The following is a 16,300-nucleotide window of genomic DNA, read 5'->3' on the forward strand; positions in this document are numbered from 1 at the left end:
CTAAAAGTCAATCCAATTTTAACTTTGACTATTTCTCAGTCAGTTTCAGGTATCACAGAATTATATGAACCAATGATTATGCTGTTTTGCGTATCCACTGGTTGCGCACATTTAAAAAATCACTTCTGTCTCAAACTACAAGCTTAGCCAACAGTAGGCACCCCCATATTTTTAAGATATCTTTAAACGTATTAGTCGGATATCAAAATGTTTCACTGCATAAAATTATGAATTTCATTTTAATTTATTGCAATTTACAAAAAATAAAACCAAACAAACAATCCAACTTTTAATTCATTTTTACTGTTACGATTGCAGCAGATGTAAATTAATCATCCATTTTTGGTTTTTCTGACATGACTTTTTATCTTACGAGGCTCGATTTTATTACTCTAGTTATTCCAAAATTATTTCAGATCTTTTAACAAAGAAATTTTCATTTATTTGCCTTTTCACTTTGCAAACTCATTCTTCTATACTTTCAATTTCATTTTGCAAAGACATATTGGTGAAATGTATAGAAAAATGAAGCAACAGCCATTGTGGTCAGTACATGGGAAGGAGACTCCTTGGTACATCTGCCATTTCCCCCACACATATCTTGTATTCTTTATTTTTATTTGGTCCTTTGAATTCCATATTTATATTTATTCTAACATCTCATTTTACTGAAACCAGGGTCTCTCTTTTTTACTTTTTCCCCTTCTTCCAACAAGAAGTTGCATTTATAGTTTCTACATCTTGATGTACTTACTCTATTTAGGTAAATCTCAAGTGCTTGAAATTATATGAACTTTATGTTTAAATGAGCATTCATGAAGCATTATCAAAGTACCAAACTGAATTCCTTTTAACCAAATAATAATAATAAAAGCACAGAAAGTGAAAGTACCATAGACAGATGCTCTTAAATAAAAAAATGAAAAAGTGAGAATGAGAAATAGAAAATGCCCCCCCCCCACAAATGCATTTCTGACACAATGAGGAATCTAGTATGCACAGATGATACTCTTTTTAAAGTGAAATTTTTTACTGCAGTGTGAATTAAACCTTACAGCTGTTCAGGCTGTAAGGTTTAATTCACACTGCGTTATTTTTTTAAATAAATAATACTAAAAAAATACTGAGTTATTTTTTTAAATAAAATGACAATTTTTTCCCTTACACCTGACAATGTAATTAAGAAGATCTACAAACTTGTTGATGGCAATACATTCAAAGGGTTTTAAGCTTATGTAAAAAAATTCTAGTTTTCTCACTCGCATTTTAACTTCTATTATGTAATATATTATATATGTATCAAATTTAGAAACAAACAGTATCTTACTTTAGCAACTGGCACATGTTCATGGTATTCACTGGGAAGCTATAACAGAAAATGGAATATTCATGAATGACAAATGTTGAAAAAAAAATCATTCATTTAATTTAAATAATGAAAATAAATTTAGATGTGAAAATAAACAACGTAGAAAGAATACAATACTTCTCATATTGTGTAATTTTAAAAAGTAAAATTACAAACTTAAAAATACAGTACTGCTGTACATTTTAACAACAAAGAGAAAAAATAAAAGTTATTTATATATTAAAAAACTAAAGAACCAAGCAAAATTAAATATTAGACACACAATGGATATGAAAAAAAGAAAAAATTATACATTTCAAGAGATGATTTGATGTTTAAAAAAGTAGGAATTAAGATCAAAGAATTCAAAACACATCACTGACAATGAGAAACAAAACAAATGGACTAATACAAGTACATTATAACTTTATCAAAATAACTTTGCATAGTCGGAATCATTAATATGATGAACACCCAACAAAAAAAGGGGGCACAGTTGTATATAACCTGTTCTACTTGACCAATTGACGAAATTCAACCTGCATTTTTCATGTCTCGAGTCTACGACTTCGGGCATATACTAGATTTATATATAGTATTGTTCTAACATACATATTTTGACATAAAATCAGTTTTTTCCTGAAATGACATGCCAATTTTGTTTCACATTTTGATTTTACAACTCAAATTCTGAGTTAAAACTAAATTTAGTAAATATTTGGTAGAATTTAATCAGTAATTTGAAATTTACATTACTTAAACTTTTTTTGGCTTCGTGCCACTTGGTGAACTTCTCAGTTCTTGGCGACTTATTTCACTTTCATTCTGCACAAGCAGAAAAAAGTATTATATTTTTTAATCACAGTTGTTCCTTTTAGACATTTTTTGCTTTTTAGAATTTCATTTTAATTATTTAAGTAGCACAGTTGAATTAGTTATTTAAAAATTGTTTATTTATTCATTAGTATTTTGTACTTTAGCATTTTTCTTTAAAATTGATTTCATTTATTTGAGTAGTATTTATTTCAAAATAATACTTTGTTTGGAAGCACTTCCGGAGAGAACCCGGTGAATGTAAACATTGCCAAATTTGGCGATAATAGTTAAAATCTGGTAACCCAGCGGATTCAACCTATTCGCTTGTTGCAACCATTCATCTTGCGTCCATTTTGTTTCGTTATCACTGTGGTTCTTCGCATTTGCAGATTTCTATTATTCTTCTTTTATTTATTACTTTTTTTCTTAATTTTTTAACAACGAATAGATAGAAATATTTTCGTAGATCCCGGTTCTCGGTTCGGGATGAAAGGAAGAAAATAAAGCGGGAGGGGTGAATGCTAATTTGTAACACGGCTGTTCACGTTGTGTTCTTAATTATTAACAGCTGTACGCACGCAGAACCATGAGGTTCGAAACGCTCAAATAATTCGTTTTCGTACTCCGCAAAAATGTGCGTTTTAAATAATTAAGTAATGCTTTTATTTTTATTATTGTTTATTCTCACCTAAAACTATGATAATAAATCAATTTTTATGGCGTAAAATTGTAACAATATATTGTTAATGCTTTTCTTACAATAACCTTTCAGAGGATGGCAGGTGTGACATAAATAGATTATTAAATTTTAATAATAAATACTATTTATTACTGATTATCTGTGACAGAATAGTTTGATGTATTCCCATGGTCATCAAAATTAGCAAACCACTGCTGGTGTAAGGAATATAGTTCAAATGACTCTTGAAAAGTAATGAAATGTGTAATGTTCAAGTTTTATTAACAATGCTACTGAAGAAAATTTGATTACTGTTGAAGGTTATTAGTATTGTGAAATAAATTATGAAAAGGATGGGTATTTGTTTCAATGTAAATTGCTTTAACCTGCATGCAAGTAACATAAAAAAAAAAAAAAAAAAAAAAAAAAATACTGAAAACTGTTAATCAGAGTTCATACACATTTCTGCACACAGAAATTAAGGACCATTAATGAAAAAAAATTCAGGACCTATGAGTAAACGCGAACTGAATAAATTCAATTAAAAATATTAGCGATGCCTGCATTTCACATTTGTAATACCATCCTAAAAATAAAATAGATCCATAAGTAGTATGTATTATTACTAAACATGAATTAACATAATTATTAATAAGTTTGAAAATGAAATAAACTTTAAGTAATTGATCAAGTAGCATTAAATATTTTACACTTATAATAGTTGGGCATATTTGAAAGAAGTGACATTTACATTTTACTAACTTTATGTAACTTTTTTTTTGTCTCATAATGTCACATACTTGGTCAGGCTAGCGGTTTAGTAAGTAGCAGGTTGATTTTATGTCAAATGGCATAGGTTAAAATGAGAAGTATCATAATCAGCAAAATTCATAACAAAAGTTAATAATTTAATAATTAATTTCTGTTTAAATTTAATACCAATTTATTTCCGTATATCACGTTTAACCTGTTAGTTTTACATCTACATGCTTATTATCTGTGAATTTTTACTACCATATGCTTAATATATTGTTTAGTCTGCTAACTAGAATTTACATGCACTAAAAATCACGTTTACAAAGTATCACGTTTACGGCTCGCCTCAAGCGTTGATGAAACGCGAGCTTGGCGAGTAAAAATGGAACGGCGCCAACGGGTTCTCTGCGGATGAAAACCCCTTTGTTTTTATTTGCCTTTGAAAACTGCATTCTGAATTAAAAAAGAAAATACTGTAAAATGTGATTAATACCTCTTTCAGAAAAGGTATATAAATGAGAAAGTTGTATAATCTACATTTTAATTTAGAATGATATGCATACAAATAATTTTCCACGGTTTTATCGCTGTACAGTTGCTTTCACAATTTTATGCTCATACATTTAGTTTGTTAAAATATTATCTATATTTCCAAAGAAGTTATAATTTTTTTACTTTTTAAATTGTAAAAATCAAACAGCATAACTAAAAAAAATAAATAAATAAATAAATAAATAAATAACTAAATTTTATGCATATAAATAGAAAAATAAATATTTTATTCTTAGTGCCTTCAATTTTTCTTCTTAATGGCTTAAAACCTCAAGAAAACCTTGTAGAGTCATTAGGTTAATTGGAAGCAGAAAAGATGAAAAATATGCAACCGCCTTCGCAGGGAATCGAACCACGGACCTCTGGAATACCGGCCCAGCGTGCAGAACGACTACACCACAGAGGACACTAGGAAAGTGGGAGAAATACCTTATACACTGACTACCAATAAGTATTTGGACACCTATGCAAATGATGATATCTGCAGTCCTAAGGTACATCACGGACTCCGCCGGTATATATCGTGTAGGAAACAGCATCGGTTTTAGTCGCATGCAAGATGCCTCGCAGATCGGAGCTCTCTGATTTCGAGAAAGGTATAATTATCAGGTATCACAAATGTGGCCGATCCTTAAGGGACAGATCTAGCGATCTGAAGTACCCAAAATCGACAGTGGCCTATGTGATTAAGAAGTGGAAGGTGAGCGGTGATTGTCGGAATGTGCCCCGAGTCGGCAGACCAACGAAACTGGAAGATAGAGACCGACGAGTGCGGTCTGGAGAAATTCGGAAGAACCGCACCCAGCCGATGGCCCTCATCTGAGAGGAGTTTCAACAGGCATCCGGGAGTATTGTTTCAATGAATGCCATCCGTAAGGAAGCACATCTGCTTGGTTTTCATGGTCGTGCTGCTGCCCATAAGCCTTTGATCACAAAGTCCAACCGCGCTGCTCAGTTAATGTGGTGCAAAGCACATCGTAATTGAACCCTAGATCGGTGGAAACGGTTTCTTTGGAGTGAAAAATCAAGGTTCACCCTTTACCGTTCGCATGGCAGGGTCTGGGTCTGGCGTCTACCTGGAGAACGTCTCCTGCCAGAATGCATCGTGGCAACAGACAAGTTCGGTGGAGGTGGAATTATGGTCTGGGGTGTTTCTGCTGGTATGGGCTGGGACCCTTGGTCCCCATTCATGGTAAGCTCAACTCCGATGCCTACTGCACTGTTTTGGATGACAATGTGCTTCCTACGTTGTGGCAGTTTTACGGATTGAACCCCTGTTACTTTCAGGACGACAATGCCAGTTGTCATGTTTCGACGTTAACCAAGGCTTGGTATGGTGCCAATGGAGTTCATCGAATCGACGGCCTGCCCAGAGTTCAGACGTGAACCCTATCGAGAACCTCTGGGACGAGTTGCATCGCCGAATTGAGGGGTGCACTATCCGTGCAAAATCGGTGAAGGAACTTCTATGTCTTCTCCAAGCCGAGTGGAAGAAAATACCACTAGCTGTCATACAAAGACTTGTGGAAAGTATGCCCCGGAGAGTCCACGCTGTAATTACCTCTCGTGGAGGCTCTACCTACTATTGATTTTGAATAAAGTTAGTTTTTCGTTTCAATCACAGGTGTCCAAATACTTATTGGTAGTCAGTGTATAATTCCCTTTTTAACTCTTTCGCATCGAAGTCGCCCGTAATGCCCGTTCATTCAGGCAACGGCAAACCGCCGCAATGCCTCATTTATTTTCCACCTAGTGCTTTCCTCTTCCACGTTAGTGTATGGCTCATTGGTTTCGTGAGTTGTTAAGAGACATGTCAATCATTCTTTTGAAGCAACTAAAGGAGACATACGGAAAGCCATTAACGTTCGCATGTGTAATCCGGCTCTAGGGCGAACCTGCACACAATGGATGAAACCGCTGAAATCCCCCAAGAGAGAAACAGTCATTTCACTTAAGTAGGTTATTGTTAATGCTGTAGCTATCTACCAGGCAGTGGGAAAGGAAAACTATTCCAAGACAAATTCGTAAACATGGGCGTTTTTGATGTTTGATGAAAACAGATTTGGTCGTCTCTTGATGCGAAAGAGTTAAAGGGCGACTAGGGTTTTAGGGGACCTAGTCGCCAATTCCTGGGTGTGGAGAATCATCATCCACAAGTCGTTTAGTTCGGGCGCTACTGCAGAGTCATTAGATTATTTGGAAGCAGAAAAGATGAAAAATTAGCAGCCGCCTTTGCAGGGAATCGAACCACGGACCTCTGGAATACCGACCCAGCGTGCAGAACCACTAGACCACGAAGGACGCTAGGAAAGTGGGAGAAATACTTTACAACCTTAATGACTTTTTGAGCCATTCTGAAGATACATATATATATACAAAAACATTCACCCCCACCTTTTTTTTTTAATTCACTACATACCATACTCATTTTTAAAACAGCTTGTTTTCTACGATATTTTTATGAGTACAGATCTTGCTTTCCATTTTATTAGTAACTCGCCAGAGTAAAAAATAGCAAAGCAAATGACTCTGACCATCTTTAAAAGCAATACATTTTGAACGCACGAAATGAAAGAAAACACCAGTTTCATCAATAGTGAAAACAATTTTAGATGATATCCATACACTTTTTTAGATAAATTTGGGGATTTTCAATAAATTAGGTGCATACCTGTCAACCTCTAAAGATAAAAATTCAGAAGATTTCTCCAAAATTCAGAAGAACACAAAGAATTAATATCATGCTTTGATATTAAAAAAATAACAATTTATACAAATAGAAAAAAGAAAATTGCACTTACATTAGTAAATCTCAATTAAGTAGTAACTAAAAAATTTATTAGGAAACATAAAACAAGAACTTAATGTTACACAAAAAAATTATTGCAATGAATTTAGAGTGCATTTTTTGGCTTTAGCCAAAAATTCTTTGGAAAATTTCCTGTCATAACAATTAGTTTCCTCATAACATTCAGGAATTAAAATGTTTTCTAGAGTTTTTGGTGAAATTGAAGAACGAAACATAGTTTTGTTTTTCTTCACAACACTGAAGACTCTCTCGCACTCAGCATTACTGTGTGGAATTACGAGAATAGCACATAAAACTCTTGCTAGTCTATCATATTTTGGTGTTCCATCAGCTCTTTTTATTCTTTTTAAGGTACCAACAAGGACATCAAGTCTATCTTCTCCAGAACTGGCAAAGTCTTCAAACTGTGCAGCAGAAAATTGGTTCTGTAGTTCATCTAACGCATCATTTTCTTTAATTGTTAAAAAAAAATGGAAATTTATCAATTAAAAAAACGAATCTTTTCAAAAGATGAATTTTCAATTTGTTTCAAATTTGCCACTTCAGCATCTAAAAGAACTTCATTTTGCAAAGGAAACTTCCTTACAATGTAATCACAGGCTGAGGAAAAGTACTTTCTAACACATTGAAAAAATTCTTTTTTCTCATGATCTTTCAAAGAATTTACAAGTTCCCTGGTTTGATTTCCAATTATAAGATCATTGTCATCCTTTTGATTTGCCAAACTATTATAGGCAACACGAATCAACACACTGTTTTTCACAACGGACGGTTTTACAAACTTAGTATAAAGTTCTTTCAAAAGATCATTAAGAATTTGGATAAGCAGGGGAGATTTTGGCAAAGCTGATTGTAGAAGGGTATTTACACTTTCAAAAACCTTAATGGTACTTAACACAAAACTACAATATGCTTTGTTCAAATCCGAAGAAAGAAGATAGAAAATCCTTTCCTCCCGGCTAATAGAAGATTGTTTCTTCTTCCCTTCAACTTCTTTAACAAAGTTGACCTTTGAGGAGTCTTCTAAGCATTTTCTTTTTAAAGGGTTTGATTCTGTGTATTGGCTTTTCCCTTTTAAAGCATTTTGATTAGAAGCAAAGTTGGTTTTCGGAATCTTATATGCCGACAAATTTGATGGGATCTGTGGTTTCGTTTGGTCTCTTTGTGGAAATATTTTAGCAATGCATCCCACTGTTCAATAAACCTTCCTAGCGCTCTGCCTAAGGATAACCATCTCGTGCATACATGTTTCAGAATTTTTCTCCTTTCACCAGAGCACAGTTCTTGGAAATTCTTTAGGTTTTCTTTCCTTTTTACACTTTTTTCCAGATAGAAAAACACATCAATCAGAAGCTGGTCAATATTTAATGGTAAAGCTGCTGCAGCTTTTTCTGCTGCCAAATTAATTAAGTGGCATGGGCATCCAATAACAATTAATTCATTTTGTTCTTTTTTGAGGAAAGAGGCTACACCCTTTTTGTCACCCACCATGACATGAGCATTATCTGCACCAAATGAAATGCAGTTTAATATTGGGATGTTAAGTTGTTTCAACTCATTAATTACCAAGGAGGCAATATTTTTCCCCGTAGCGTCTCCATTTAACAATGGAAGACGCAAAAGATGAGTTTTCATTTCATTAGAAACATCACAGAAATATGTGACAACGATGGGGTAAAGCTTCCAGTCGCTGTCGTTGCTGCCATCGATTGACACCGAAAATGCTGAATTCTGGAGTGCAGCTATCGTTTTACTTTGTGCATCGCAAGCAATTTCGTTCACAATAGAAGAAGTTTTTGTGTGAGCACAAGCTCTAACAATCTGTAAAAAATAATAAGCCGGATCCAATTCGAAGATTAAGGAACAACGCAATCTGCAACATTAACTGAAATAGATAATTAGATCATTTTAGCTTATACCATCCGTTATACATTAAATGCGCATGTGTAAACATATTATGCGCAGCCCTAAATGTCTTACGCACATGCTTCAATGCTACGCATGCGCAGAAAGTTTGTAGCTTTGAGGTCCGGATTATGGGTGTCCTAATTAACGACTTTTGACTGTATAACTAAGACAGGAAACCTAAATAATTAAAAAATATATTACTAAATAAAAGCAGACTATAAATCAAATTATTTCATATAATACAAAATACCTTATGTATTTCATTTATTAACTTCTGTGTTCCTTGTGCAGCTAAATCCTTCAAATCCTGCTCACTTATACCCCTTAATGAAAGCAAAATTATAAAGAATTAGACAAATACATGAAATGAATATTAGAACTACATAAAATTCACTAATTATTTTATAACATATTTTGTTATGAATTTCACACAGTATGTATGTGCAATTGTGATAGATAGATTTCAGTCATTGTGCTGGGATTTCTAGTAGTGTTAAGAGGTAATTTTTAACAACTTTTCAATAAAGTAGAACGAAATGTATTTGCAGCACATGATATCATAGAACGAAATGTATTTGCTGCACATGATATCATTTAGATGGTTTAAATTATACTGACAGAAACAAATAATATACAAATATTTTTTCACAGTCTTTCATTTTGACTGATAAGAATTCAGTAGTAATTGATTCTTTCTATTATTTAATTATACAATTACATCTTTTACATAAATTTACTCTTAAAAATTATGTAATAAATTAAATATTAAGCTGTTTGTTACACCATTTCAGAGACATCAACTCCTCTGCCCAAGAATACATAAATCTAATAGCAGTGACAAATGATATTCTGGAATCGATGACCGACTTTCCAACATGGAGGCCCTTTTTGCAATTTTTAACACTACACTTCCAAATGGTTTCATCATTAACATAAAATTTCAGGTTGTGGTTATTTTTGCATACTCATTTGCTAGGTAAAAGACCTCTTTGTTGAAAAAAATGATCCGCCATCTACCTCACTACTTGGTAATTTAAAGCTTGTTGATGTCATATTCACACATGCCAAAAAAAGGAAGGGGGCTATGAATATATTTTTTAATAAATAGGTCCAAATTCGAAAACCTCAACAAAAATTAATAAAGAATATATTGCAAACAAATCAACAAAAATTATACGAATATGTGGTGGGAGGGAAAATGCCATATGGTGGTAATATGTGTGGCGAGACATAAGGAAACGCAGTCAGTGCTAATACAGTCAGAAGTCTTTAATCCAGACTCGTCGGGACTACGGCGATTCTGGATTATCGGTTTTTCTGGATTACAGATCATCAATTTAAATCTGGTAAGATGGCATGCAGAAATTATAAAATAAAAAGTATGAAACCGTAATTTATGAAATAAAGAGCAATTATGATCTAAACAATATCAAAATTTACAAAAAAAAAAAAAAAAAAAAAAAAAAGCTTAATATTTGTTTACTTTATTAAACATTTCTTTCAACGTGCGCATGCGTAAAGCATACATTATGCATAGTCGAAATTAAAAAATTGCAACGAGAAAACTATTTGATGTGTATTCTTGATATTTATTATGACGAGAAATTTGATTTATATCAAAGACAGAGTACATCGAGATGAAATACTACATTTAGTAAGGAATTATAAGCCAAATAAAATAAAAATATCTGCCCTGAAGATAAGGATAGTGCTGACAGATCAACTTCCAGTTCATTGCCCGCTGCGATGTCCCCCTCCCCCCGCAGAGCAGCGTGAAATTGATAAACAGATTTCGGAATGGTTAGAGAAACAAAGGTATGCCTTTATCCAGTTTTTGCAGCAATTCCACTTTTTGTTTGATGGACATCAAAACATGCTTTCGCTTTGCAGATCCTTCGGCAGCTCCAGAATCGGAAATTCTATTTGACATAATCGAAAGTTCAAGCTTACTTTTATAAAATTGTTCTAACAGTCTGCAAAAAATAATAAGCCGGATCCAGTTCGAAGATTACGGAACAATGCAATCTGCAACATTAACTGAAATAGATAATTAGATAATTTTAGCTTAGCTTATAAAGTCCGTTATACATTAAACGTGCATGCATAAATGCATATGCGCATGTGTAAACGCATTAAAGTTTGTAGCTTTGAGGTCCGGATTAAAGACTTTTGACTGCATATGATCAAGCAGTGAGGCAAAAACACACGCAGCTACGTTTTGGAAAAGCTTCTTGATTGGTTGGTGATTCAATCTCAGGGGCTGCTATAACAAAGAAGTACTGATAAAAACTAATGAATTTTGAAGGTTCAGGATTAGAAATTAAGTCCTTGATATCGTCTTTGGTTGATATTTCTGGCTGGTCTGCAATGGATTTCATCATGCGGGATTTTTTCCCGTAGTTAGAAGTCTTCTCTTATCCAGAACCTTAATTGCATAAAAATTCTTTCTAGGATAAAAATGTCATTTTTGGGGCACATCGGTCAGCATTTTGATGAAACTGAGTGATCATATTTACTTGCACATCTGGTTTTGCTTTTCTTGAGTTGGCAGGTTAAGTCAAGTTGCACTTTCCCGTGTCTGTAACAGTGAATTAGAGTATTGCAGCTGATTTGGCCATGTTCAAAGCTTTAGCAGCAGAAACAGATCATGAAGATTTTCTCTGATTAGTATATGCTAATGCTGATAGAAAGCCCTGCAAGGATTTTGAATTTATAAATGCTTTTTTCAGCATGCATGTGTTGTAGTTCTGCAAAAAATAGGAAGTAGTCACACCATTCTTCTTCCTCTTTGATGAGTCTTGTGACATAAATGATACAGCGCAAATTTCACTTTTTGTGAGATTTATGCCTCATTCAGGCCCTAAAGAACTTTTAGGATTATTGCCACGCAAAGGTCAGACGCGTGGAGAAGATATCGCCAATACTTTAATTGAGTGTATGGATAAACATCATATTCCCCTCGATAAAATCATCTCGATTTCAACAGTTGGGGCCAAAAGTATGACCGGCGTAAGAAAAAGGGTTGTTGCTATTTTGAAAGAAAAAAATAATCACAAGATACTTGTTTACTATTGTATCATTCACCAAGAAGCGCTTTGTGCGCAAACATTTCCGGAAGAAATTGTAAAGTTATGGAATTAGTGATTACCATTTTCAACTCCAATCTTAGCTTAATCATCGCCAATTCAAAGAATTTTTATTTGAAATGAAGAGTGAGTACGCTGATCTGCTTCATAACAAGTTACGTTGGTTATCAAGAGGGAACGTTTTAAAACGTTTCGCATGCCTTTTTCCAGAAATTAAGCATTTCTCCTTGAGAAGGGCATTCACTATCCAGAACTAGCAGACGATCAGTGGATCCAAAACTTTTATTTCATGGTAGACGTTATGCTTCATCTAAATCAGCTTAATCGTAAATTACAAGGGAAAGGAAACTTAATTTTTTCGATGTTAGAAGAAATAATAACATTCGAAAACAAATTATCCATTTTTGCACAGGATTTTGAAAGGAAACATTGTTTCACTTTCCGAGCCTGCTGAAGCACCACCAAGAAAATAATTCCTCTGTTGATAAACACCATTTTAAAACAATAATTTTAAATATAAGGGAAGCATTTCTCAGCAGGTTTCAGGAATTTAAAAACAGCAGAGCAACTTTAGCATTTGCCAAAAATCCTCTTAATGCTACGATAACCGAGTTGAAATTTTCTCCTTCTGAAATTGACATTGATAGCTTTGAAGTACAATTGCTGGATTTAAAAAACAAGGGTATATAGCGTTCTAAATTCGAACGTCTTTGTGTTGAATTGGAAATACTGGAGAAGAAAAAAGACCTTAGTTCACAACACAAGTAGTCTGCTTTGAATGACCTGGAGAAGAAAGACATGATCATTTTCAAGGCTTGGAATAGTATTCCTGACTCTTACGATCAGCTAAAAAAGCTCGCGTTTGCTATTCTTTCCCTTTTCGGTTCTACATATATATGCGAACAATCTTTTTCAAGCATGAACATTATCAAGAGTAAACTGAGAAGTCGCCTTATTGATGAGAACTTGGAATCATGCCTAAAATTAAAAATAACAACATACAAACCTGACTTACTCAAACTTTCTAAGGAGATGCAAGCACATTGTTCGCATTAATAAATACTAAGTATTAAATTTAGTTTTATTTAGTGTAATAAAAGTTTACTAAACAAGCAGATGTGGCTCCCAATTTTTTTTTTTTTTTAATTGTTGTAATGTTCATATTTGGCTCTTTGGCTAATAAGTTTGCCGACCACTGGGTTAGGTCATTCCTAGATCCCCTTGCCGACGCAATTCCTCAAATGGGTCGTTAACAGAAAGTAGTCTGACATCATTATGTTGCATCAGCTCTAACATCACCTGTTTAAAATTGTAATTATGTTCTGTTTCAAAGCAATATTCTAGCAATGTGGACATCCCAAATTGTTTTTAATTACAAATATTTATTATTGAAGTCAAACTACCGGCTCTCGGAGTAATTTTATGCTGCCAGCAAATACATTTCTCATAATTTAATTAGCATTATTATGAGAAGAATTTGAGATAAAAATGCATTTAAGAGTGCCTCTTGGCAAAAACCGCCGCTCCACAAACCCCAAATAACAAGTCAAAGAATTGCACAAACTTCATGTTATACATTGATCTATTTTCATATCTGTTATAATAGGGTTTCCATAACATTTAACTACTCAGGTTACTATAAATGAAACAACAATTTGGTGATAATCCAAGGGGCATCCTAAAATATAGGCTAACCCGGCAGAGCAGTGTGAAATTGATAAACAGATTTCGGAATGGTCAGAGAAACAAATGAGATGCCTTTATCCATTTTTTGCAGCAATTCCACTTTTTGTTTGATGGACATTGAAACATACTTTCGCTTTGTAGATCCTTTGGCATGTCCAAAATCGGAAATTCTTTTTGACATAATCGAAAGTTCAAGCTTACTTTTATAAAATTGCTCTAACAGTCTGCAAAAAATAATACGCCAGATCCAATTAGAAGAATAAGGAACAACGCAATCTGCAACATTAACTGAAATAGATAATTAGATAACTTTAGCTTAGCTTATACCGTGCTTTATACATTAAATGCGCATGTGTAAAGGCATTATACATTTACGCATGCGCAGTAAGTTTGTAGCTTTGAGGTCCGGATCATTCCAGATTAAAGACTTTTGACTGCATTGTCAATATTTCCTTTTTGTAGTGCATATATGCGATAACATGTATTTCCTTTTTTTTTTTATGTTATTTCATTGTGTGATTTAAAATGCAGTTTATTAAAGTTTGATAGGCAACAAATTTTGTTCAATTTGGTGATCAGCAACTTTGTTTTAACATTGTATGACATCATCATTCTCCTTATTTTTGTTAAGTAAAAAATAGATTGATGTGTACAAGGATACGGAGTCTGTGCAATTCTTTGACTTTTTATTTTGGTTTTGTGTAGCGGCCATTTTGAAATTGTGCTTTGTTGGCCAATCGCCAATTTTTACCAATGGGCACCCTTAACCTTTTGTAGACGGATGGCCAATATATTGGCAGTTGTATTCCCTGTTTAAATGGACGGGGTTGTCCACTTTAATGGCCATGTCTTTTCCCCCATTTTACAGGCTGAAAAGTGGGGTGAAATGTCAAAGTTGACGTCCCTGGGTTTTCAACCACTTATCTGTTTCAAAGATTTCCCTTTTGCAACATAGATGCACCCCTCTGAGAATCCATTAAACTACACAAGAATCTTTGTTGCAAATAGGAGGTGATTTCTTAAAGGGGGGAAAGCATTCGGTTCAAGATTTCCCGTCTTTTGGTAGCTTTTACTGCTACCAAAGCCCCGGCCTCAAAAGGTTAAATATATTTTTACCACCACGTTTATCAATCAGCAGCAGGTACAGTACTTCCAATATGGATAGCAATTTTCCAACATTCTTTGAAAAAAAATCCGAGCTGTATTATTCAGATCAGATTCCACGTCTTTTAGAATTTTCCACGCATAAGACATGAGATGTCATCTTAGTCTCTTAACAAAGTTTTGTTCCCGAGATCCTACTATCCGAGTATATCCTATATCAAACCCGAGATCCTACTATGCATACATCAAGGAGCGATGTCAACCCTTGCTGATGACGAGTATGTACATAACTGGGTTGCAGATAAATACTTTGATGAAATCCTAGGTTGCCACACAAATAATTTTTTGCGAAATAAAAGTTGCAACTTAAATACAGTCAAAAGTCGTTAATCCGGACTCGTCGGGACTTCGGCGATTGCAAAAACTAGGTATTGCGCACTGCCTTAAATATGTCCATGTACAAATCAATCTGTTTTCATTTAAATAAAATCGGGAAGCTAAAACAAAGTTAAAAACTATCGTGGTAACCAGAAGTGAGGTTTTATCGGCACAATTTTTTATTAAATGTCGCCAATCGAAGGGACACCCTATTCTACACTAAAATCCAATTCTTCCTGTCGCTGTTACCCAGTGCAGGTGTGAGGCCCATAGCTGCTAGGTCTCTTTCAAATGCAGTTTCCTGGGAGTCAGGTTTCTTGGGAGTACAATCCTAATCAAGTGGTAAACTATACCTAAGGCTAAATACTGCCGCGAGACCGATAGCAAACAAGTATCAAACTATACCTAAGGCTAAATACTGCCGCGAGACCGATAGCAAACAAGTATCACGTGGGAAAGTTACAAAGAAACTAAAAACAAGAGATTTGTACAAAAGATTTTAAATTCATAAAATGCACAGACTCAGATTGTTCACCACAAGTTTACAGTATCAAAGCTTTTTCAAACATTAAACTGTGGAAGATTAACCCACACCACCTTAAATTAATCATGAAAATACATTTGATTTAAATTTATGAGATCATGCTGCAGATACATAATTGAATTCTACCACTAGTTTCTAAATTTTACATTTAATTTTAATGCTTTGAATCAATAACAGGAATTTCAAGATTATGTAAACACTGCAAAACATAAAAAATTTGAACATGCACCCAGCATCGCTTTAGATAATAAATTTAATAAAAATTATCAGCGAAAATTAAAATACCTGCTAACTGAAGATTTTAGGCGTACTATTTTAAACACAGACAAATTTCCAACATCTAAATCCACAAGAATTTCGCTTTCCTCGCTAGAAACCATGCTTTCTGTATTTGTAAAATGGTTGCCAAACGCAGTTACTTAACATTGCTGACATTACAGTTAACAACTTTACTCGAAAATTTATTTTCAGTGACTAATACATGCAAAACAAAGACGGTGGACTTGATTCACGTTATATTCCTTCAGGTTCATGAATCGGAAACTTGATATTTTCATGAATCAGTGTTTGATAGTCAACGAAGAAGATAACAACGGCCCTAAAACTCTGATAAAGAGATTAAATGTACTTAAAC

General features: G+C 33.9%; 1 protein-coding gene across 1 annotated transcript in view; it reads right to left on the bottom strand.

The window, feature by feature from the left end:
- LOC118198701 (ribosome biogenesis regulatory protein homolog) overlaps positions 1-16,197 on the bottom strand; it is a 44,362-nt gene extending 28,165 nt beyond the window's left edge. Inside the window, exons 1-3 of the mRNA XM_085821036.1 lie at positions 15,952-16,197; positions 9,119-9,191; positions 1,328-1,366 (exon numbers count right to left, since the gene is read on the bottom strand). Of these exons, the coding sequence (XP_085677162.1) occupies positions 1,328-1,366; positions 9,119-9,191; positions 15,952-16,046 (207 nt within the window). The 5' untranslated portion in view covers positions 16,047-16,197. The remainder of the gene's footprint in view (positions 1-1,327; positions 1,367-9,118; positions 9,192-15,951) is intronic.
- Between the last annotated feature and the right edge of the window lie 103 nt (positions 16,198-16,300).

This window comes from Stegodyphus dumicola, chromosome 7, assembly GCF_044657685.1.
Source record: "Stegodyphus dumicola isolate Sdum_Otavi_A_Nest chromosome 7, ASM4465768v1".
Classification (NCBI taxonomy): Eukaryota; Metazoa; Arthropoda; class Arachnida; order Araneae; family Eresidae; genus Stegodyphus; species Stegodyphus dumicola.